Source organism: Zootoca vivipara, chromosome 8 (genome assembly GCF_965207765.1).
Source record: "Zootoca vivipara chromosome 8, rZooViv2.hap1.1, whole genome shotgun sequence".
Lineage (NCBI taxonomy): Eukaryota > Metazoa > Chordata > Lepidosauria > Squamata > Lacertidae > Zootoca > Zootoca vivipara.
In genome coordinates this window covers 61,502,720-61,528,030 of record NC_142591.1, presented here as the reverse complement: position 1 = coordinate 61,528,030, position 25,311 = coordinate 61,502,720, and the positions used below count along the sequence as shown (strand labels likewise).

Sequence of the window (25,311 nt, the reverse complement as noted above, 5' to 3'; positions counted from 1 at the left end):
TGCTATGGCTTATTTTATGGGTATGTCTTAAAATATGAGAAACAGGGTAGAAGACACCTGCATTTTTATGTTGGTACATTATTTAAGCATGTAAGATATTAGCCACACAACAAGAGAAAAGAAATAAATGTTTGCTGTGTCTAGAGAAGCAGCTCCATCCTTCATTTAAATATTTAGTAAATGTTTACTAAACCTACTCCGTGAGATTTTCTGTTTGTGGAACTAACAATTAGAATGCACAACTAACAATATTTCCTGGATTTAATTTGACTGAACCCCTGCATCGCTGTTACTGTAAATCTGCTAACTATTGTTTGTTAAAGAAAGGATCTGTTTTCTTTAGCCCATGAATGGTTTCTTAGTAGCATTCATTTTAAATTGGAAGCCTCTTCTTATCAGAGTAAGCATACATGGTTTCCATTGTGAGGACTCCAAAAGACTTTTCTTTATCTCTCTTGCTAGTATTGAGCTCAAAGCGCCTGTTGGACAAGAGAAAAGATAGTTTCCTCTGTATTTTGGATACCTATTCAGAACTCATAGCATTAAGTGACAGTTTCATGACATGACAGGCTGAAATCCGGAAGGTTTGTTCACGTATCCGCATCAAAGAACTTTTATATGCCCGGCTGGACTTAGGAGATGCATTATTTGATAAGCAGTCTTTATGCTGTCTTACCCTTTTTGTGGCTTCCTGTATAGAATGCCAGACTACAGACTTTTTTTGGGGGGGGGAGGCTACTTGGGGCCACAAAGCCCATACTGGATCTAGTTGTGTCATTCTTTGTATTGTGGCCATTTTACACAAATTATCAAATGGGGCAATGCATCTATCCTATTTTCAGAGCATATTTCATAGAATTGAAGACTTGGCAGGGACCCCTTAGATCATCTAGTCCAACACCTTGCAAAGCATCCCTGACAGATGGCCACCCAACCTTAAAAACCTCCAAGAAAGGAGAGTCCACCACCACCACCTGAGGGAGACCATTCCACTGTCAAACATCTCTTAGTGTCTGAAAGTTCTTCATGATGTTTAGTCAGAATCTCCTTTCTTGTAACTTGAATGCGTTGGTTTGGGTCCTAGCCTCTGGACAGGAGAAAACAAGCTTTCTCCATTCTCCATGTGACAACCCTTTAGATGGCTAGTGTAATCATTTGCATGTAAGATTGCCTTGTAAGCTAATAAGAACCCCTCTACCTAGTGTAGGCTCAGTGAATGCTGAGGTATCCCTTCAACTATTGGAGGGATTACATGGGGTATTGATAGTTGCTTGACATTTAAAATACCTGGAAGAACAAGGGTCAGCAAACTTTTTCAGCCATGGGGGGCCAGACTATATTTTTTTGGGGGGGGGAAATGAATTCATATGCCCCACAAATAACCCAGAGATGCATTTTAAATAAAAGTTCACATTCTACTCATGTAAAGACACACTGATTCCCGGACCGTCCACGGGCCGGATTGAGAAGGTGATTGGGCTGGATCCGTCCCCTGGGCCTTACTTTGCTTACCCATGTGGAAGAACATTCTTTCCATCTGGTTCTCTTTCTTCTGCATTGAAACAGGATCCTTTGTACCTCTACCACCCCTGTATGATTACCCCACATAATCTAGGTCAGGGTTTCCCAAACTTTGGTCTCCAGCTGTTTTTGGACTATCAACTCCCATCATCCCTAGCTAGCAAGACCATTGGTCAGGGATGATGGGAATTGCAGTTAACCTAGTTATGTTGTGCTACGAAAGGCGGGGGTGTGGTGTGCCTGCCTACAGAGGCTTAACAATATCCTAGTGTTTCCTAGACCAATTTTTCTATATTGGATTGAGCTGAATGCAGGTGGTTCAAGAAAGGGGGCCTATGCCAAAAGGGCAACAAAAATAAAATAAAAACCCTCAGACTGACTTGCTTGGCTGACTTCCAGAGAAAGTCTAATATTTGTCTAATATTCATTAGCTTTTTCCTTGGAAGTCAAACACCTATTCTCCCTGCTCACTTTTGATCTATTTCAGTTTTGATCAACCCTGAATCCCTACTTCCATGCGCATTCTAAAGCATGGGAGCTACTTTATCGTTGCCCGATCCTTTGATGCAAGTGAAGGCTGAAGGTGAAGAATGTGGCAATGTGGGTGGAGGTGGTTATCTTTTGGTCTTTCCCACAGAGTTTGCACCCAATTAATGCAGGGGATTTTGTGGAGGAAGTTGTTGTGCTCTTATTCCACTGAGAAACTGTATTTTGCTAATTAAGGCTGTTTTCTCTTAGTGGAAAGAAACTAGTAATGAGAAGCTCAATTATGTCAGAGCCTGAGACCAAACAATCCCTCTGTGTTTTTGGGTTAGAGATGAAATGAAATGGAGCTTGTTCAGATTTTTTTTAAAATGACTTGAAAAAGAGAGATCTAAACACAAAGGCCACAATCCTGCACCAACTTCAGCTAATTTCAGGCAAGGGAAATCAATTCTATGTCCTAATTCCGTATTGGATTGCATCCAAACTGTGAAATTACTTTTTGAATCAATTGCATTTTATTTGCCTGTAAATGCTCCTGTAGTTATTAGTGAACCTTGGAAAGTGAGAGCAGCTTCCTAGTCTTACATGGCAAAATACGATCAGCTCAGCTATTCACTGTTTCAGTGACACAAAAGGAATGCAACATTAGGGTAGTGTTGTTGTGATTAGGTATAATTGTGAGTTTCTAATAATGGTGGTATTCAATCCAGCCTAATGGTCGTTATAGACCTTTATTATCTTACACAGCAATTTTAGTTTTCAGAATAAGGAACACAATATACTAGGAATGCTTATGAAATTCTCCCTGTCTGAATCTCTCTCCAGTTATGGGGTTTCCAAATGACTTGATTGTCAGAGTTACCTCCTGTCATGTTTCCTATCTTTTGATTTTTGTTCAGCCCACTGCACATTTCCTGTAATTTACATCCCCCTGCATGTTGCCGATGCACATGAGTGCATTGACTCATTGAGGAGAACGCAGTACAAAAAGGATTGGATCAAGAGCTCTGCTTATACTGTGCACATCATGTGCAGATTCAATCAATACCCTGATATGCATGGGGTGGGGGAGAGATAAGTGTAGCAAACTGTGCTTTTGCCATTTTAGAAATTCAGCAAGTTAAACCTGAGGGCAGGTAGATTGAAATGTCAGTCAAAGCCATCCTGTGGCACAATAAGCAAATGAAATAGGGGGCATTTAATTCATTCCTCCAATGTGCATTACATTTCTAAAATATGGGTTAGTGAAAGAGAGAGAACTGAAGCTCAGCGGTACAGCGCATGTTTTGCATGCTCAATCCCATGTTCAGTCCTGGGCATCTTCAGGTAGGGATGGAAAGGTCTTGTCGGAAACCATGAGAGCTTCTGCCAGTCAGATCACACTAAGCTAGACTGATGGGTGGGGTGGGGTGGGGAGCCAGCTTCCATGGTTCCATAGCTTCCATTAATAGCAGGTTTTACATATAAATCATTCTCGCTGTTGCTCTCTGCTCTCTCAAGGAGCTGCCTTCTCCCTCCAGACACCTTTTTAAAATAAAAGAAACTGAAGGTAGCCATAATCAGAGCCCAGTTCACAAAGCACCATCCATTGTTGATTTCCTACTTAATTTGCACAGAGCTCCTGAAATATGAAGGATCCATGCAAATCATGAACAGGTATCAACCCCACCTACCAATCTGCTTGCTTGCCCCTTTCTGCCCTCCCTGTATTGAGTATTCTAATGGGATGTGCTATTTAGAAATGCCAGCCAGGAAATATATGTGGAAGTGTGTGGCGGGGGTGGGGTGGGGTGGGTGGGAGTTGTATCTTGGAAGGGTGGAGAGAGAGAATAGCTGTTTATTAATGAAATGAGCTAGCGGTTGTCAGCTGCGTTAAGAAGTTATTGCCATTGTGTGCCACTGATTTCTTCCTTTGTCTCCTTATTTGTTCAAAGCTGGATGAAGAAGCCTCGTTGCGGTGTGCCTGATCAGACACGAGGCAACTCCAGATTTAATATTCGTCGAAAGCGATACGCATTAACAGGACAGAAGTGGCAACACAAACATATCACTTACAGGTAATGAAAGCAGAGCCGTGACCCTTTCACTTGTAAGTGCTTTAGCATTGCAAATAAATAAATAAATAAATGCTGCTCTATTACTGAGATATGATTTGTCAAAGACAATGATGTTGGTGTGCAGCCTGAAAATATTGATTTGCATGCCTTGGGAGAAAATGCTCATAAGCTATGGAAGCAATGAATGATTTTCTTGAGTCCAAATGGTCCGTGATTATATAAAGTGTTCCTTTGAAGCTCTCCCTATCAAATTAACCTCTTGCCTCCCTTTAAACCTCTATGAACATCTTTCAACAGCCTTGGCAACTTTTCTGGGGAAATTGCTCAGGAAGAACAAAAGTGGGGTCTACTCATCTAAATATGCTCACCAGGTCATTGGGGGGGGGGAGTGCTTTATGGATTTGGGGGCCTTCAGGTCTATGCCAAAGTAGAATTAGATTGATTTAAAAACTGGCATTTTCATGCCTTTATAGAAGTATATATATTTTTGTGTGTAGGTGTAATTCTCTTAACACTTTTAGATCATGCATCATGGACTGGCTGGATGCAGAAGAATGGTGGGGGACAGCAGCTGGTGGTCCTCCGGAGGTACCCCCAAGGGAAGAAGGCTCAGAGACAGGGGGTTGGTGGTGGGACGCTGGTCAAAGGGAAAAGAGGGAGTAGACTGGGAGGAGGAGGTGTTGGAAGCTGAAGAACCAACAGGGTTTAGTGAGCAGGAAGAGGCTGTGGCAGAGAGCAGCCCAGAATCAGAGGCAGAAGCACATGTAAAGATGCAAACAAAGAGCCAGGAGGCCTGTTGGATGTAGTGGCTCAAGGGATTGACTCTATCTAAGCTTGCAGAATACCCACAGGCTCCGCCTTTGTTCTACAGCTGGCCCATTAGAGAAAATATACACTGCGACCTTTATATCTAGCCAGGGTAAGTTATTTAAAGTTTGCTACGGCCATCCATGTTTAAGACTGGTGTGATAGAGGTAGATTTAAACCAAATAATGGGTGAGCACTGTCACTTTTACAACTTCCAGAAATTTAGGGTCCTTAGATCTTTTATCACTACAGTACGAGAATGTGAATCCTTTGAACTTCTACACTCATCATTATTGATTGATTTTATTGATTTGTCTAGTACTCTTTTGAACCGAGTTATATTATTAGATTTAGTAGCTTCCCAGGAGAGCAGGTTCTATAGAGGAAAGACTATAGCTTAGTGAACAGAGAACATGATTTGCAGGCAAAAGGTCTTGAGTTCAGTCCCTGGCATCTTCAGGTAGGCCTCAAGCCCTGGAGAAGTGCAATATAAACAAAGCCCATCTAGATGGACCGAGGGCCTTACTTTGCTATAAAGCAGATTCCAATGATTCCAAAGATCAATGAAATTTTAGTGTCAAAAACAATTTGCTTAATTTCATCCTAATTTCATAGGGCATTTCCTTGTTCTGGTCTGATGAGGAGTATAAATAACAGAACCCTATTCATGCTATTGCTCATTTTCTGTATATTTTCATTGGCATATTAAAAAAAAAAATCTTACATTTTAAAGATGGGATATTATGAAGCTTGCTTGCAGAAGAGATAGCCCTAGAACATCTCTGGCTGAAATGTTTGGATTTTCCTTGAACATGATTAGGAAGTGGTGTTTTTGCTTTGTTTTTGGTTTTTTGCTTGAGCAATACTCATTTGTATTTATATATTAAATTCCAAACATGCAAAGTCCTTCTTGTGTATTCTTCTGGGAAATCCTGTACAATCTTGTAACGTAGCTCAGTTAAGGGCACTGGAATAATGTTTTATGCTAATATCATAATGTGATGTTACTCATCCTAAGCTTCCAGAATAAATCAGGGTATAATCTTAAATAAGATGTTTCCTCTCCCCCCTTATTTTAGCAGTCTCTCTCCCCCCCTTCCCTTTTAGGGACACTGATTCTGATGACTTATATTCCCTGATTGATTTACATCCAAGTTAGGGTTTCTTCCTACTATACGCTTACCAACATTGGGTTTCATTTCCCATTCTATTACCAGTCACCTTGTTTTGAGACAAAGTGCTACAGAGCTCACTGTCTGCTTTACCATAGATGTCTGCATCTTGAGCTGTTATGTATAGTCAGAAAAATTGGAAAACTCACTCGCTAGCTATCCCTTTCCCCCCAGATAATGAATGAATGTGATTAACTGCACACCTCTTGAACCATCTTTTGTTTCCACTTCACTCCGTTGCCTATATTGTGTTTAGTAGTTTCTTCTCTGTTTCGTGTATTCCAGGCAATAAGATTTCCCCCTGTATCTTGAGTTTACTTTGTACGAAATTGCTTTCTTAATGGGTGAACTATGTTGAGAATTCAGTAGCAGTTCTCAAAGTGTGAAGCAGGCTTCTCCTGTAAGGTGGGGTCTGTTAAGAACATAAGGACCCTGCTGGGCGATGGCAAGCCTTCATTCAGTCGCAGGTCCTCTTTCCCAGAGTGGACAGTCAGAGCTTTCCAAGGAACCCATAAACAAGGCATGCATGCCCCCTATTAACTGTTATTCAGAGGCATACTGTCACTAAATGTGGAGGTTTAATTTAATTGGTTCATAATAAAATAACTATTGGATTGAGCACATGAGACCAATAGTGGGTCCAACGGTCAAGGAGGCAGTTTCTGCTCGTGGTGCAGAGGGAAGAAGGCTGATGGGGCTCGTCAACTTGAGAAGGAAAACTCTGATCCAAAACCTCCACTGCCTTGCGGGATATCTTTTTTTTTTGAACATACTTTTTATTAATTTTACAGAATACAAAAAAGACAAAAAAACGGTACATACATAAACACCTTTTCCACCTCCTTCCTACCCACCCACATGGGTCCTCCCCTGCCACAGAAGTATCCCATGTATGTGAACAGTCAGAGATGGTCCATTTTATGCTTGGATTTCTGTCCTCCTCCCCCTCCCCTGACCCCAAAGCCCCCCCCTGCCACCAGGGAGCTCCAGCAAACCAGGGCAGTACGCAGGAGGCCATCCATCCAACCATCTATTGTCATACCAAAAAAAGAGAAAAATAGAAATAGGAAAAAAGAAAAAAAAGAAAGGGCAAAAAAAGAGAAAAAAACAATACAAAACAGAAAATTTTTTCTTACATTCATGATTGTAAAACCATATTTTGTGGGCTTCCCCTCCCCCCCCTCCCCGGTTTTCATCCCTTTTTTATCATCTGCAACAGTTTCTTACTTTATAAAAATACACCTTTGTATCTTATACAACTTATAAATCAATTGTTAACATTTTCATCTAATATTCAAATCACTGAAAAATCAAACTCCCATTTTATCTTCCCGTGCCTAATTTTTTCTCCCTCTATAAGCCTCCATATTTTCACATTTTCCAAAATCCATTCACTTTTAAAACTATAACTATTCTCAATTTAACCTTACATCCCCGATTACCGGCTCCACCCCCCCAATCCAGCAAATTCCATAATCAGCAGACCAGTTATAAACCTGTTAATCCATCCATATAATCACAACATCACTTTCCCTTCACCCCACCCCCTGTTTACAGTCTTTTGCCATCCAGGCCACCATACAGGACCCCTGAATTTCTTCTCTTCTCTGCATATTTTTTCCTTCTTCCCTGTGGGCGTTCTGGAGTTCCAATAATACCAATCGTGCCCCCCTCAAAAGCAGGGCACTCCATCCAACTTTTTGTAGAGTAAAGTCATCATTTTTTTCGTGGTGTGCTTCATTTTGTGTTGAATCATCACAGTCCTCATCTTCATCCTTTCCTTCCAAATCACAGTCATCATCATTGTCATTCTCACATTCATCTTTTTCAGTGTCAAAAGCTTCATCTCCTAAAAAATCATATTCTGCCATCACCATCTGAAATTTTTGCTGTAACTCTTGCCGTCGTGTCTCCTCTTGACATAGCTCTATTCTTGTTTCCCACATTAAGGTCAAAACAGACCGCTGGAACTCAGGGGAACACTTTTTTGTTGACATAATTCAATCCTGCCAAGGTCAAAACTTGTCACGTGGGGTGGAATATGATCACAGTTTATTTTCTCGACTCCATTTTAACAAGCTGGCTGCATTCTTCAAGTCTTATTAACAATAAAGTTCGAACTCACATTTCACAAACATTTAAACCAAAAAAGAAATTCCACAAAATCCAGAAATACAAAGTGAAATAAAAGTTGACTCATAAATCCTGATCAACTCACTGGGTTGTCTGGGCTGCCGGCTCCCGAGGAAAAGAAAGATTTTTCTCAGTCTTTACCTCTTGCTGCAGGGCAGTCATAAACCACAGTCTCTCTCCCCTTCTCACCCTGCATCAAAGGGGAGATTCTCTTTGATGCCTTTGAGGGATCCTTTTGAATTGCAAATCTTCTGTTTATGGCTTCGGGTTTCTATTTACTGTCTCTTTTGTTGCCGTGGGGGGGGTGGCTTCCTCTTTTCTCCCCTCTCTCCCAGATCCAAATTGTTTTATAATCCAAATCGTGAGGTTACTTACAGTCTTTTCCAATCGTTTTATTTTCGGAAGAATCCAGCGCTCTCCGCCTTCGGCTTGAAGCTTCTCCCTGCTAGAATAACGTTGCCGCTCAAAATGGCCCCCGCGACTTCTACCCTCCTCGCTCCGGAGCTCTTATTAGAGCTAACCGAAGAGTTGGGGAGTCCGGATTGGGGCTGTGCCGAGCAAATTGCCCCCGGGACGCCCTTCCCGAGGTTCTAAGGGGCGCAGCGTCGCTCTCGCTGCCCTCCCCACTCCTAGCAGGGACGGGCAGGATATCTTAAGGAGAAGAAAAAGCTAAGGAGTAAGTAAACCCTACACAAATCCAGAGTGAAGTCCCTAAGATAGTTGAATGGCATCTTGTATGCCTCCTTCTGGCAACTCCTGCAGCCAGGCTGGTGCCAAGCACATTGGTCTGCTTTTCTTTGGACCACATCAGTAAGGCTTAGGGGAGGGGGTGAGGTCCAGCACCAAGGGCCTTCTGGCGGTTCCCTCACTGCGAGAAGCGAAGTTACAGGGAACCAGGCAGAGGGCGTTCTTGGTAGTGGCCCCTGCCCTGCCCTGTGGAATGCCCTCCCACCAAATGTCAAAAGAAAAAAACAACTACCAAACTTTTAGAAGACATCTGAAGGCGGCCCTGTTCAGGGAAGCTTTTGCTATCTGAAGGATTCTTGTATTTTAACCTTTTGTTGGAAGCCGCCCAGAGTGGCTGAGGAAACCCAGCCAGATGGGCAGGGTATAAATAATAAATTGTTGTTGTTGTTGTTGTCTGGGCAGCCCAGGACCTCCATGCACATGGCCAAGGCAATTGTCCTCGGAAGGTCATTTGAGTGCTACTAATTCAGCAGTTTGACTTCACCCCTAGACGTGACTAAGACTTTCAGCAAACAAATGTTAGGACCACAGGCACCTACTGAATCTACCAGAAGAGCATTCTACAGGAGTTTTGTGTTGATATCAAATGAACCTCATCGACTAGGGGGACAACCAGTGGCACCCAGTGACAATCCAACAGATGTAGATATAACTCACTGAATCCTAAGCTAACTTAATTGAAATAACTTTCCAGAAGGAAAAATCCCCTTCCCTTAAAAACTTCTCCAGGTGGGTTTTTGTGGGTAGGGGATCTCTGCAGTGTGTGGTGGCACATGAGAGACAGCTGGGGCAGGCTAATTGCCTCAGAGCAGGTAGAGATCCACTCAGTCCCTTGGCAGCCCTCTGTGCCCCATCCCACATTATTCAGGAGGGCACAAGTGGTTGCTGGGGGAGGTGTAGGCACTGTTGTAGAGAGGCAAGAATGGGAAACTTTTTCTTCTGTGAACTTCTTTCAGTTAACTTATCTTTGGATCCAAGGCAAAGATGCTTTCTTCTTCTTCTTCTTCTTCTTCTTCTTCTTCTTCTTCTTCTTCTTCTTCTTCTTCTTCTTCTTCTTCTTCTTCTTCTTCCCCTTTTCTAATAATCATTTCCATTTTGGGCTGACCACTGCACAGCCACCTGTTGTATCACAACTCCAGTCAATCTTTATGGTACAGTCATAACTAGTTCATAGTTTCCAGCCAACCTGTTTAAATAGATCCTGCTGGAGCTCTTCACAGTCAGTGCCATCCTGAACAATTTGGTGCCAGTCACAAAACACGGTTACGTCATTCTCTTGATGGGAAAGCCAGTTGGTTTGGCCAGTTGCAGATTTTTCTGTGGGCTTCTTGGAATAGATTGACTCTGTTAGCAGTGGTGGAATTCACCTTGGTAGCTTCTAAAGTTCAACCCAGCTTTCCTCCTTCTCAGTAGTATAATAAATAAAATTTTACTGCTTTTAGGAATTTTGTTGTTGTTGTATTCACTAGTTTATTTTACTGTTTCTTCTCTGTTGTGACCCATAGTTGAAGGCTGATACATACATTTATACTTATATTAATATATTTATGTTTTAATATATATAAGAACAGCCTTCTGGCATCTTATTTGGTGTCTATACAAATTGTGTAACAGTGAAAGGGATCTGCCATGAAGGAAGTCTTTCCCATACCATTGAAATTACCGTAAAAAGCACCAAATGCTCAAAGTAGTTACCAAACTGAGAATATTGCTTGTTGTCACAAGCTACTGCTTTTTTTTCCTTTTTTTGACAGATTAGATAGATGACTGTGGATGTCTGGGAACAACTGCATTTTAGACGGAAAGGCAAAATTGACAGAAAGGGACTACTTAACAATTTACCTGTTTATTGAAAATGGCACAAAACTATGTATTTCTCCAATTCAGCCTTCCCTGCATCTGTCATCAACAAGGCAGGCTCATCTATCACATGGAATTGTGTATATGCTTAAAATTGTGCTCTTGTGTTATTACTATTAGAGTTCATGTATCAAAACGTCACTTTTTTCTGTTTATGGCTGCAAAACGTCCTCTGCTCAAGGACAGATTTTTTTTTTGCCTTAAGGCAAGGAATCTTATTCTAGAAGGGTCACCAAACTCAAAGTCTTCTGGAAATCTTTGCTTTCAGAAGATGGTGGTTAACTGCTGTACCACCACACTGATGATATTTACATAGTACAAGTGTTTTACTCACTAAGTAATTTACTATTTGCTCTCAAGGCTAAAACAGTACATGAAATCATGACCTTATTGAAGTCAATTGGTCTTTGCAACAGATCACTTTAGCAGAGCGGAGCTGAGATTGTATTTGTTGTGACTGATTCCAAGCTGTAATTCCGACCCCACTATGGTGTTCCACTGAAGATTTGAAGGAGCCCCTCACCACCACTATGTATGTGGAAACTCAACTCTCTTCTTGCTTCAAACCTCCCATTTCTGCTGGAGACAGATTCTCCTTGCTGCCCTCCTTCAAAATTGTGTACTGCACACCAAAAATCCAGAGGCCAGAAGATGGTGATGCCTGTGTTCCTTTCTGCAGCAAATGAATGAAATCACAAAACAACAAAACAAAACAAAAAATGTTGTGGCTATATTTGAGTCTGGCCTATTTGCTGTAATTCCTTTAAACTACAATCTCTATTTGCACTTCTTTTGTTCTTAACCAAGTACTCCTGATTAAATTACATTATTTTGAGTAGTATGGCACACTCTGGAAATGTGTAAACTTTTTAAGAAGAGTCGCATAAAGTTGGCCGTTGCATTTCCAGCTGGAGCCTCCACTTCATTGCAAAACATTGCAAGGGCTCAATTTGGGGGGGCTCAAGGCTGGACCTGTTATTTCTGAATTCCTGTTTTTAAATGTTTCTGCTTTTATTATACAGTTTTATTGTTTTTTTTACATTACTTTTGTATAGTGCTTAGGGATGTGTGTATCAAGCAGTCTAGAAATGCTTACAGATAAATAAATCTGGGTCAAAATGCAACTAGAAATGAATTACAATTTGTTGTTGTTGTTTAGTCATTAGTCGTGTCCGACTCTTCGTGGCCCCATGGACCATAGCACGCCAGGCACTCCTGTCTTGCACTGCCTCCCGCAGTTTGGTCAAACTCATGTTCGTAGCTTCGAGAACACTGTCCAACCATCACGTCCTCTGTCGTCCCCTTCTCCTTGTGCCCTCAATCTTTCCCAACATCAGTGTCTTTTCCAGGGAGTCTTCTCTTCTCATGAGGTGGCCATAGTTTTGGAGCCTCAGCTTCACAATCTGTCCTTCCAGTGAGCACTAAGGGCTGATTTCCTTCAGAATGGATAGGTTTGATCTTCTTGCAGTCCATGGGACTCTCAAGAGTCTCCTCCAGCATCATAATTCAAAAGCATCAATTCTTTGGCGATCAGCCTTCTTGATGGTCCAGCTCTCACTTCCATACATCACTACTGGGAAAACCATAGCTTTAACTATACGGACCTTTGTAGGCAAGGTGATGTCTCTGCTTTTTAAGATGCTGTCTAGGTTTGTCATTGCTTTTCTCCCAAGAAGCAAGTGTCTTTTAATATCGTGACTGCTGTCACCATCTACAGTGATCAAGGAGCCCAAGAAAGTAAAATCTCTCACTGCCTCCATTTCTTCCAAAGACAACAGGCATATAGAATTACAATTATATGAAACAAATCACCTCTGATGGTGGCAATGCAGGAATAAAGTGGCATGGACACTTTGGCTGCTTGTGACTGCGGTGTTGCTTATAACTGAACAGAAGCCGTGAGAAAGGGCCAAGTAGCCAGCACTCACTCTCACGCAGCCTGCTTGTAGGCTAATATACTTAACCCCTTGGCATTGTGGTTCTTAGCTAGGGCCAGCAACAGCCATTCCTCAAGTCAGCAGTAGCCAGCCTTGGAGGGCATCCAAAGTCTTCGGATAATCCAGACATCTAAATTGCTGTTTGTTTGGATTACTGAGGTGGGCTGCGTTACTTCATCACTTGCAGACATACTCAGCTCTCCCAACTTGATTTTGCTTCTGTGCACTGAATTTTACGTGCTTTCAGGGGTATCAACTCCCCACTTGCCATTTTATGTTCTAATAGTCTTAATTAAACCCTGATCTTTCAGTGATTATGAATGGGCTAGGTAAAATATAACAGGGTTAATTTTTTTTTTAATGTAAACATGAGAGCTCTATATGCACTTTTGGAGGTATGCAGTGCCTTATAATCTGAGATGATTTATAACATTGCAGCAATGAATCATCCAAGATTTTATTCATGAAAATTTTCTGCTCTGACAAAGCATCACATTTGGAGGAAATTTATATAACTGTTACATAACATGTTTGCGCTCTGGAATGTTTCCTATTGAAATATTTTTAGAATATTCATTTTGAAGCCTTTGTTCCATATATATTTGTTACATACTTGGGGGTGGGGTGAGGGAAATGCTATTCTAAAAATATTAATTTGAAAAAAAGAAAAAGAAAAACCAACCAAGGGAGCATGTTAGGGTGAAAGATGTTGTTGCCTTCGGGGTGGCTCTCTAGCTGTGTTCCCATGTTAGCCCAGTGGCATGAGAGTCCCAGGAACACTCCTATTTCATGTTTGACTGAGTAATTTGAGACTTGTGGTCACACCCACCCACCCACCATGCAACAGGAAATACAATGTAATGTGATAGCCCTTCTCCATGCACTATACAAGGCCAGATTAAGGTGGTTGGGGGGCCCCCTTCTCCCAAAATGAAGCCCATGAAATAAAGGACCACAAAATAAGTCTGACTCTTGTGGTAACTTAAAGACTAACAACAGCTCCTTCACACCTCAGGCATTCTTATAGTCTGGTGTCCAAACAACTCACTTGTCAATCACATCTCTGACTTCAGTCTTTGGCTAAAAAGATTGGAAGGCGGGAGCAGGTAGGCTGACATATTTCACAGAAATTGCTTAGAAAATTACCTGCACATTTTGCTTGGAAGCATTCTTTCCATAAGGGTCTAAAGATCCTTCCTTCCTTCCTTCCTTCCTTCCTTCCTTCCTTCCTTCCTTCCTTCCTTCCTTCCTTTCAAAAACCAGACTCTGCCCCCCTTCCAGTCATGAGCCCTGTTGCAATTTCTCCAACTGGACTATTATATACCTTTTCCTGAGGGTTAGCATGGGCAGAAACTTCAGCATTGAGTTCTTCCTCTGTGTGGATGTTTCTTTTGCCAGTGTGGCATTGGAAGCAGTGCCTCAGTCACAACTGGTGTTGACAGTAGTATTTTATTAGAGACAGTTGTATACTTCAGTTACCAAGAATTGAACCAATAGCTTCACGGTCCTTAAAAAGTACCTGTTAATTATCATGCTTTGTGTAGTGCTTCTTGGGTGGGTGGATGCCTAGCCTGTTATCCTGTTGTTAGTTATAACCAATAATAAGATATAATTTGCATCTCTTTGATCAGAAGGAAGTGCCATCATTTGACTAAATAATTGTAATTATTATCTAATATGAAAACAGACAGTTCTTGTCCTGTCAAATAAGTTTTTGTGAGAGATGTTTATTTTTAACCAGTTGGGGAGGAGAGAACTTGAGCTGCTGCTGATCAGATAACTAATCCAAAATGAGATCTGCCGTAACAGACACTTACTAATAATGCTTGAGGACCTGTGTAATAGAGTGACTAAGAGACTGAGCATGACTAAGGAGGCTCCTGGTTCAAACTTTTGCCTCTGCCATGAACTCAAAAGATGGCCTTAGGCAAGCCTTTCACACCCTCAATCAGCTCATCTGCAATATTGGAGGTAGTAATCCTGACTTAACCTTATGTATGGATACAGCTAGGTAATGCATGTGAGTATATTTAACTAGGATATGTATGTGTAGTGCTTTGAACTATGCTAATGTTAAGTATAATTAATGCTGACTCTTTCCCCTTAAGAATGTTTTCCCTCCCCCAGCACGGAGTGTGTCAAAACAATTCGTTGCTTTTGAAGCAGAAGTGAGCAGTGTCACTAATAAAGGCATTACCTTTGTTTGTTTGCAGCATAAAGAACGTCACTCCGAAAGTAGGAGATGCTGAAACCCGTAAAGCTATTCGCCGTGCCTTTGACGTGTGGCAGAATGTAACCCCTCTGACGTTTGAGGAAGTTCCTTACGTTGAACTGGAGAATGGCAAGAGGGACGTGGATATTACAATCATTTTTGCATCAGGTTTTCATGGAGACAGCTCTCCCTTTGATGGGGAGGGAGGATTTTTGGCTCACGCTTACTTTCCCGGGCCAGGAATTGGGGGAGATACTCATTTTGACTCAGATGAGCCATGGACTTTGGGAAACCCTAATCATGATGGTAAGAACCCAGTTATATTTAAACAACCTCCATTTCTATCTCTAGTACATGATGTACATACAGAACCGAAGGTTGATTGCATACTTAAATGTGGTACCCAACAGCCACCATGGCTGCATTTCAGTGTTGGTAATGTGGCTGGCAATTGGATTTAACTTTGCAAAAGGAACGCTAGGAATCTTCTGTCGCACAATTTCCTCTCTCACAGAGACGATGAGCTTGGCTTTATTTTGAACATACAGTGTGCTTTAAAATGTTATAAAGATTTATCTCCTGGTTAATGTAATGTCTGGGAATTATTATTTTTAAAGCTAATAGCTTTTGGTGCATGAACAGATACTAGGGCTGGGGGATATATTGATATAATGTCCAATGCTGATTTGAAGTCCATATCGTGATATTGGTTTCATAATTTTTGACCTGGCAATATATTGTGAATCCTGTGGTGTGTGTATGTGTGTGTGTGTGTGTGCATGAGTGAGTGAGAGAGAAAGCTATGCAAAAATCACCGTGGGGAAAATCGTGAAGCCATCCAATGCATCTACATAGCTCCATCTTTATTTCAGACATCATGATACAGTGGTACCTCGGTTTACAAACACAATTGGTTCCGGAAGTCTGTACTTAACCTGAAGCAAACTTTCCCATCGAAAGTAATGGAAAGTGGATTAATCTGTTCCAGACGGATCCGCGGAGTACTCAACCTGAAGCGTACTTAACCCGAGGTACCGTATGAATGTAATTGGTTCCGGAAGTCCATACTTCACCTGAAGCGTACTTAACCTGAAGCGAACTTTCCCATTGAAAGTAATGGAAAGTGGATTAATCTGTTCCAGGTCTGCGGAGTACTTAAACTGAAAATACTCAAACAGTGGCGTACTTAAACCGAGGTATGACTGTATATCGGTATATCATGATGTTTAGCTGGTGATATATCACGATGCTGAAAACCAGATGCAACTTTTAAAAACTTTGTCAAACTTTATTGTCCGGATTTTCACTTTTTGAAAAATGACAACCCTAGCATTACCATCTGTGACACCCCGTTCTACACATGGTGAAGGAATAGCACCTGATTTCATAGCTATCCAAACTCAATTACTCTTGTTCTGCCAAATGTTTGCACAACCAAGAAGCCCATCTTCTTTACCCATTCTTGACATACAATGTTCTTTTATCCCCACCCACCCTCCCAGTATTTATAGGGATTTGCAGAGTCCTATATAGGGTTTCAGTAGCTGGAATCATGCCTGCTGCATCTGTATGGACACCAAGAATAAATACTGTATCTAATTAGCTCTAGGAAATTGAGAAATATGTCCATTCACTACTTCACTATGTATAATTTTGGTTGGAGGTTGCAGGTGAGGTGAATCATACTGGTTCATAACAAAGCTAACACAGATGTGTTTATTTGCTCCTTATTATAAATATTATTATTTTTTAATCTCCAAGGATTTTTCAGTACTCTTTTGCTACCATCAAAAGAGATAATCGGAAACTGGAACCACATAATAATATAGGTTTCATAATAATATAGGTTTGCACAGAATAACATATGAGGATGGGGCTATTGGAAATTAATGCTGCAAGTATTGTTCAAAAAATAAGAATACTTTGATTGGCAATCAAATTAAAGCTGGTGGTAAATTACATGATTTAGGCTGCAATTCTATAGTCACTTACCTGGGAACAAATCCCATTGAACCCAGTGGCTCTTACTTCTGAGTAGCCTCATTTTAGGATTGCACTGCACATTAAATGGATTAGCTTGCTGCATGATGTCGGGTTCAAACAATGTGGTTTTTAAGGCAGAATAGTTATCTGAGATGGTTAGGGAAAGCTTCGGGATGCCTGTAAAAGGAAGGAACTATGTTCTGAACTCAAATTAAAAGATCCTTCAAGAAGAAAAGGATAGAAGCGGTAATTAAGGAGCACACAAAATGTATCTTGAGGTTTATTGATTGGTTTGGGGTAACTGTGGAGACTTGTTTCCTTTTCTTTTTCAGGGATCCCCCCCCCTCAGCCTTTTATTGAACAATTTTTGCATTTAAATATCCGTAACAAGGATTTAATCTAATACTATCTAGGATGAGTCCAGCATAGTAACACATCTAAATGGTGCGGGTTTTTCCCCCAGCATGGCAGGCTCAATAAGACAGCAGTTTATTGATCTTAACTATCACAGAAACCTATAGGATTCTCACTTATGTCAGATGAAATCCTATCCCCTTGACAGCAAAATGAACTCTGCTCCTCATGGTTTACTGTGTACTTAGAGCTTTAAATCTCACCTCTGCATCAGAGGACGCATTTGGTAATCCAGGAACCTCGATAGCAAAGCAGCCGCCGAAGAAAATGCTATGGGATAGAATTTTAATTAAAGACCTAACTGGAGAAGCACGCCAGACACCCACTGCAGTGCATTTCCTTTGATCTGCTCACTAAAGATCAAATTTACAAATGGTTTTGGAATTGATTCTTTTTTCGCTTTGTTGTGGGTCCTGCAGTGTAGGAGTTGGTGTTAAAGCCAAAGCGTCTTGGATCAAAATTCTGGGTTTTCAAGCTGGCGCAAAGGGCATGGCTGATTACTGCAGCTGTGTCGAGGGAGGCACTGTTTACTGTCTCTCTCCAGGCTTTTGAAGAGTTACTGATACAAGGAAAAGTTGCACTTTCAAGGGGGAGAAGCAACAGCAAGATATTAGAGTGGCTGCAGCTGTGCTGCTTCATCTTGCCAAGCCACCGTTACCGCAGCTTATTAATATCGAGTTGTCTCGCAATAAGTCATGGTACTAGGATATGTGAAATTTCCACTGATGTTTGTAGATGTAAGGCTCTGCCAAATTCTAAGCCTTTGTGATTGGTGGGGTATCGTTGCAATGTCTGCCCCTCTGAGGGTGGCATCGTCGTCGTGCTAGCTCAACACCACAAATTAAGTACACTCCTCTTCTGAAGTAGTTATTTCCTGGTGCAGCAGTTCTCAGCATCAGGCATAAATGCCACTTGAGGCATTATTGGGTCATCATCACATCACAGAGTGTTGCCCCAATGTCCCTTTTATACAACGTGATTCCTGGAAGCATATACAGAACATGTTTCATAGACAAGAGGAAATAATCTACTCTGTAGGTTATCAAACAAGATGAGGACGTGTGTGTGTGTGTGTGTGTGTGTGTGGGTGTGGCCATTAGGGCAGAACACTATAATAATTCAATAACAAATTCAAATTGTTGGATATTAATCAGTACAGTATATTATAGTGCTTTAGAATTACATTCAGACCAGCAGGAATTTGTGCAATCTGCTACAGAAAGTTATACGAAGAGGAAATGTAAGCTGGCACAGCACACCTATCAACTATCACTGCTTGTACTTTCCTCCCCTTCAACAATGTATATACCAACAATTTATATACCAGCCAGCTAGCCCTGCTACAGAAGCCCATACAAGACTTTTCCAAGTGCAACAGGGTCCTCTCCCCCCAAAAAAGAAAAATGGCTCAGTGAGAGTAATGAGAGAAACTCCTGAACAAAACACACAGGAGGGAGGAAAGAGGAGATTGTTCCATCAGCCGAGCAGAAATGCTTATGCTAAGGGAGTGATCTCTTTAGTGCGAAATTGAATTGCTCCCTTAGCTGTGTACGCGAAGTTAAATCTGAAAACTCACTTAAAATGCCTGCTGGAAAAGGTCTTTGTCAAGTACTAGAGGTTCAACAGGGAGGGGTTCTGTCTGAACTCAAATGGGAGGGAGTTTCACAGAATTAGGCCCAAACATATGAACTGTACGCAGAGTTCTGTTAGCAAAACAGGGCTTTTCCCACCGCCTCCTCCTAGCCTCTCCGGTCATACTCCAGTTTACTTCCATCGGGTACTAAATCAGCAATGGCTACTGTAACTTTTTAGTTATTAGTTAAATTTTTCACTAAAGAAATGTCACTGAAACTGAAATCACAATTCAACAGAATTAAGATCATACAAATTCTCAAAACAACTAATCAATGCATTTAAGTAATTAAAAATACATTTAACCTTTTGAGTTGAGTTATGAAAATCCCCAGGCAAGGTCACTTTGTAAAGACACTATCTTAGACATCCAAAAGTCACAGCAGAGCAAAATATGTAACTACCGGTAGATCAAAGGTAGATTCTTCGGAGTTAGACTCCCCAGCCCCAGCTCCTGGCATAAATGCTGGTTTCTGTGAGTACAGTCCTTGTATGGTCTGCTGTCATTTAAAATATATTATAAAACAGCCGAGAACTTCAGTGACAGTTTGTTTAAAAACGAAATTGAACTCCAGAGCGTCAAGAGGATTAGCTGGTTGAGTGATTGTTCTTCGCATGTTCCTCTGTCCTCCAAGAGGCTGGGAGAACGCAACAGCTTGATTATTTAGCAAAAATGCAAATCGCCAACCCCCTTGAAAAGTACCAGGCTCATTTTCTACACTGTATTGCTCTGGTAATGAAGGCAATTTGAATTTTGTGTTTCTCAAAAGAGATGAACAACTTCTTGGAGTGCTCAGTAAAACCTTAATATATTGTTGCTGCTGCTTTCATAAATCTCGCCGGAGTTACTCCTGAGCTGAAAGCATTTGTATTAATTCCCGAGCAACAAGGGCAATAAAGTTTTGTGGGGAAAACAAAACACCATCCAAAAGAAACAACTTGAATATAGTATTGAGGTAGCACTTCATTTTGTTTCTAGGCTACCTGGTCTTGATGTCTTTGGATGAAGGGCAGTATAACAAATGAACCATCCAGTACCATTAAACTATTTGAAGACATTCGCTAAAGCTCAGTTGTGGCTTCCAAAAGCTATTATAGAAAGTTCTTCCAACTATTGCAAAAGAAAATGAAGTGAGCCTATGTCAGGGCTGTAAACTGTGGAAGTTCTCAGATCATGGGCCTTCTGAGAGTTTAAGGGGATCCTTGTTTGTGCTCCGAGCCCCCAAACCCACCCACCCCCCATGGAAATAAAGACACAGTGGAGACAGAATTTAGTTTAAAGGTTAATGGGCAAATTTTGGCCACAACTTTATTGAATACACAGGTGTGGCTGTATATTGACTGGTGCTCACCCCTGGGGTTCCTGGGGAACCTGGCATGGCCCTAGCCCCTCCCCGGGCTTCGGATGAGATCCAGACCCCCAGATTCCTTTAACGGAATACCCTATTAATTGGAGGGGCAGGTCATGGCTGCACATCACCTCCCCACATTCCCCTAAACCAACGCCTAACTGCCAAACCTTACAAAGTTGTGACGATTGCTAAGAGGTAGGCAAAAACCAAGTGGCCACAGCCAACCTCCCACATTGGAAAAAATTCCTTCCCGGCCCCATTCCAAAACAGGCGACCAACCAAAGTACAAAGCAAGGCCAGACACGACCAAACTAACAGGTGGGTGAGCAGGTGTTCGGCAGCATGAAACAAGAGAGGGTCCCCATGTCGCACTGCCAAATAAATACCCCCAACCCCCAACCTTGCCATGTTATCAAGTTATGTTATCAAGCAGTGTTACGATATCTACTAGAAGAAATGTGGATATAAGGAAACTCACCTCCTCCCATCACCCCACCACCCCACCGCACTTATGGTGGTCTTAGTTTCAAACATCTCTTTGAAATGAGACAGAAAAAGTGTCCAGATATTTGCATATGCTGATTTATGATAGATACACACATACATTAATTTAATTAGAAATACAGTATTCCTCACCATAGTGGACTGGGCACCTGTTCAGTATGCTGTCCAGGTGATAACAGTTGATGGGCAACTTCAAGGTCCCTTATCTTCTTATGGTTCTTTATCTTTAAACCAGACTGGGCCCAGGCAGCCCTTCAAACAGAGGCTATCTTGAAATTGCCTTCAAAGCCTATTGTCCTTCAATACTCTTTGAAATAGAGGACTTGTTCTCTGTAAAGCAGGACACATGGCAACTCTATCTTCATGTATTGATCGCCTTGTCATTCTGCCATGCTTCTGTTCTGTGCTTGTTTTCTTTTTTTAAAATACTTTGCGTATAACAAACTTATTTCTCTTCTCTTTTTTTCTCATTCATGTTATTCCCTTTTCATTTTCTCCCCTTTTTCATTCTTTGTGTGTGTACTGGTTAGCTCTAAAAACTAGGGTTGATGATGTGATTCAGTTATACTATAATTTGTTTTCAGATAGCCGCTTTTGTATTAAAATGTTTATATAAATAAAGACTATTTATTAAACTCGTATGTTGAAAGAATCCCGGGCAAGTATTCCTATCTGTCTTGTGCAATCATGCTTATCCATACAAACAGAAATACAGTGGTGCCTTGGTTTTCAAACGTCTCGGAAGTCAAACGTTTCAGTTTTCGAATGCCTAAAACCTGGAAATAAATGCTTCCATTTTTGAACACTCATCGGAAGTCGAATGGCTTCTGCTGTGTGTATACGTTTTTGTTCTGTTTTTCATTTTTCTGCAGACCATCATTGTGCCTCGAGTTTCGAATGTTTTGTAAGTCGAACGGTCTTCCGGAATGGATTACATTTGAAAACCGAGGTACCACTGTACATAAAAACTAAATGTGAGTTCAGACCAAAGAAAGGCAGACATTTCCAGAATAATATTCAATCATACTTTAAGCAACAAATCTAGGAATAGGAATATAAAATACAAGAGGTAAATGACAGAGCAGTATTTTCTTTTGGTGTGCAAAATGTTATGGTTCCTCTGAGCCCTTGGAATCTGATCAGGAATGGGAGGTATCTGAAAGTGATGGACTCCGAAGGAGAAGTTGGGGTGTAAGGCTATGTAGCAGAACCCACATGATTAAATGTCCCCTGCCCCCATGTGCACCCAGACCTGATGAGGTGATAGACCTGGGGCTACCCCTTCCCCCAAGGGTGCTCAGGGATGCAGCCTGCTGTGACTGGAGAGGAGAGTTTTGAAGAGGAGGCGCTCCCAGCAATCTCTCCCAATGAGAGGTGGTGCATCAAGAGAAGGGAGGAGACTTGCTTCCCTCAAAAAAGCACCTTTGTCTGGGTCAAGAATGCTCACAGGGGCCGGATTTTTTACGAGAGCCAGACTTTCTCCACCTCTGCTTCCAAGCTTGCCAGGTAGGCAGGGAAACTTATTGGATCAACATCACAGATCCCCTGTAGTCTTGCAACTCCTGTTGCTAATTTGGACTCTCAAATCTTCTCCTTTGTTCTTTGATCAGATGTATTGTTGCTATTCTTCTGCCTTGTAAGAGCACCTGGATTAAATTTGGTTCTTTCCTAGATGCTGAGTTTGTACCATTAAATGGCTGTAATAAAATTTTACTTTTTTTATTTACTTAACTACAGAAAAATGGCTGGTTTTGGACGGGAACCAGAACAACACACACACATTATATAAAAATGTATTGGTTATAATAATTGCTATCATGCAATGTCCCTAGTAAGCAGAGTTCTTTAAATCAGGAGGTATGCTCATTTCAGAGTTATTACCCTTCTCTGGCTGTCATTTTATCTCAGTATAGAAAGTGTCCCTCTGATAGAGATGTACTCCATCTAGTTTAACCCAATTGCTTAGCAAATCACCAAATCTAGCTAATCTGATTTAATCAAGGATTAAATTAGATTGAATGAATCAACATTAGGGATGTGAAGACAGCTAGGAAGGCTACAGTTCAGTACATTTTACTAGAGGCAAATCCTTGTAAACATCCTGAGGAAGGGTAATTTCTGTGCATTGTCAAAATGGCTTAGAAGATGAGGAGCTTAACAGCTAATCACCTCTCTCCTCTGGTATTCCCACACATTCTTAGCTGAGGGACAAATGGTTTCTTACAGAGACAACCTCTTTTATAGATTACCACAAATTTCTGTAAATGTACATCATTTCATTTCATTTTTAACATGCAGTGTGTGTCTCTCTCAGAAGCAGAATAAAATCAAGGTTACTTATCTGAGTTTCAGGAAAGGAGCATGCCTTTTACTTTTTTTGCAAGCTTGTGATTTATGCATTATTTTAAATAATATGGGGAACTTGCAGATCATCTGCTTTAACTCTTAGAAACTTGACGAAAACCTTCATGCTTATTAAGCTGCAATATTGGCATTTTGTGCATACATTTTCACATTTATGTCCACCCATGGCCTCTTTTCATCAGTCTCCCTGATTTGAAAAGTGACTTAAATCCCATAGAGTGATATAAATTAATTGTCTTTTAACAGAGCTCACCAATTTCTGAGTATTGTAGAAACACAGGGTTCATATTAAACATACTTCAGATCTATACAGGCTGGGCTCAGTCTCTCCCCTCCCCCCATTTTCGATGGTGTGCTGGCAGGCAGGAGAAATTTATGAAAAACATCCCAACCTCTGTTGAACTGCAGAGAATCAGCTTCTAGTAAATTTCACATTGCTGCCAGCTCAGTTGACACACTGGACCCAAGCTGTGCTGTAGGAACCTGCACCAGCGGAATCTCAGAGATGAATCCCCTGGGGGAACCAAGTGTCTCAACTGGAAATATATCACATGTGGCATTGAGACACAGCAAGAGAGAGAGAGGACTTCAGGCAGAGATGCTTGAAAGTGCAACGTTCACATTCTTGGTATCTGATACAGCAATGATGCAAGTTAGCTGGTTGAGTTAGCGTGGAATTGATCGAGCATTGATCCTGCACAAGTTTTCATTCATCTCAATGGCACCTGGCCTGCACAGAAACATTGCTTGCCATACACAGCTTGTGTAAACGCCCACTTTCAACGTGATACATTATTAGCTGTGCTTTGAAAAAAGGTATCCTGTTCTCACTATATCAATAACACATGTGTCTTCCTCGTTACATTTTTGCCCAGCCGTTGCCCTTAATGATAGAGTAACTTCATGTACAAGATAACCCCATAACACCCAAATTTATATGCTACATTTATGTTCAATACAGACAGTTCAGAGCATTTCCTCCACAGTGTTAATTAGAAAGAAATAGCTCTATGGATTAGCCAACAGCTCCCTCAACCTGTCTAGTCATTCCCCACCTTGATTAGAAAACCTTTGTCTAAATTTGTCACAGGCAAACTATTATTTCCACATTGGCTTGAACATGTATACATTTGTTTTTACTCCATGGAATGTGGGGTGGGCAACCCATGAATTATATTTGGCTGCTCTGTGGAACACTAAACGCCTCACAGAAGTAGGTAACGGGAATGATCAGTGCAACATAGGCAGTGAGAACACGTATAATAGCGCTACTCGATTTCAGGGCAACAGGTGGATTTCAATGCCCAGTATGACTGCTTGTGTGAATTATATCCAAGAATCACAAAGTACGCAAATTGAATTGTATCTTCTTATTTTAATCGTTTATAGCATTTTGACTTCTGAAAGTGCCCGAACTTTCAGTGGTACGAAATATAATATGACAGAATGCCAAAAAACACAAAATCCCCCAAGTGTTTTAGGTGTTCTGCAGTATTGGGTATGTTGTGATACTATAGTTGGGAGGGAGTGGATCAAAATAGTTTTGTTCCCTCAAGTGTGAGATCCAGCTCTGATATAGATTTGGGCCCTTTTCAGATGAGAGATGGGAGAGGACTATTAGTCCAGCAGGGGAGGGGCATGTGTATATCAGTGTCTCAGCTATTAGGCATTCATTTTATATGAATGCTTGGCAGTGACCCTTTGTTGTGGGAGTTGTCATATTGTTGAGTATGAGTGCCTCATGTGTACGTGGTTGACATAGGTATTGGTTGAGGTAGTGAATGCTTGTAGTGGTAATGTGAGCTTGAGTGAATGATTGTATCTATGTTGTGGTGTTTGAAATTTTATATTATACTGCCTTGTAGTGCTCTGATTATATTTATATTATTCTTATGGACACAAATATTCTTTATGTATTTTGTTACATGTTAGATGAATTTCTTTGACATAGCTTTATTGTGGGCTGTGTGTGTATGTATATCTTTAAACACACTTATGTACTGTATTTAGTTATTGTAAACCACTTCAAGATGCTTTGGATGGTAAGTGGTATATAAATGAAATGAATGAATGAGTGCCTGGGATGTAAATTTCACAGATTGCCTAACTGCCTACAAAGGAGGTCAGTGG

The 25,311-nt window shown here is 41.2% G+C and overlaps 1 protein-coding gene across 1 annotated transcript in view; it reads left to right on the top strand.

Annotated features, from left to right (window-relative positions):
- Window positions 1-25,311, top strand: part of MMP16 (matrix metallopeptidase 16) — a 181,452-nt gene that overhangs the window by 85,136 nt on the left and 71,005 nt on the right. Inside the window, exons 3-4 of the mRNA XM_035125050.3 lie at window positions 3,942-4,064; window positions 14,934-15,238. Coding sequence (XP_034980941.1) covers window positions 3,942-4,064; window positions 14,934-15,238 — 428 coding nt within the window. The remainder of the gene's footprint in view (window positions 1-3,941; window positions 4,065-14,933; window positions 15,239-25,311) is intronic.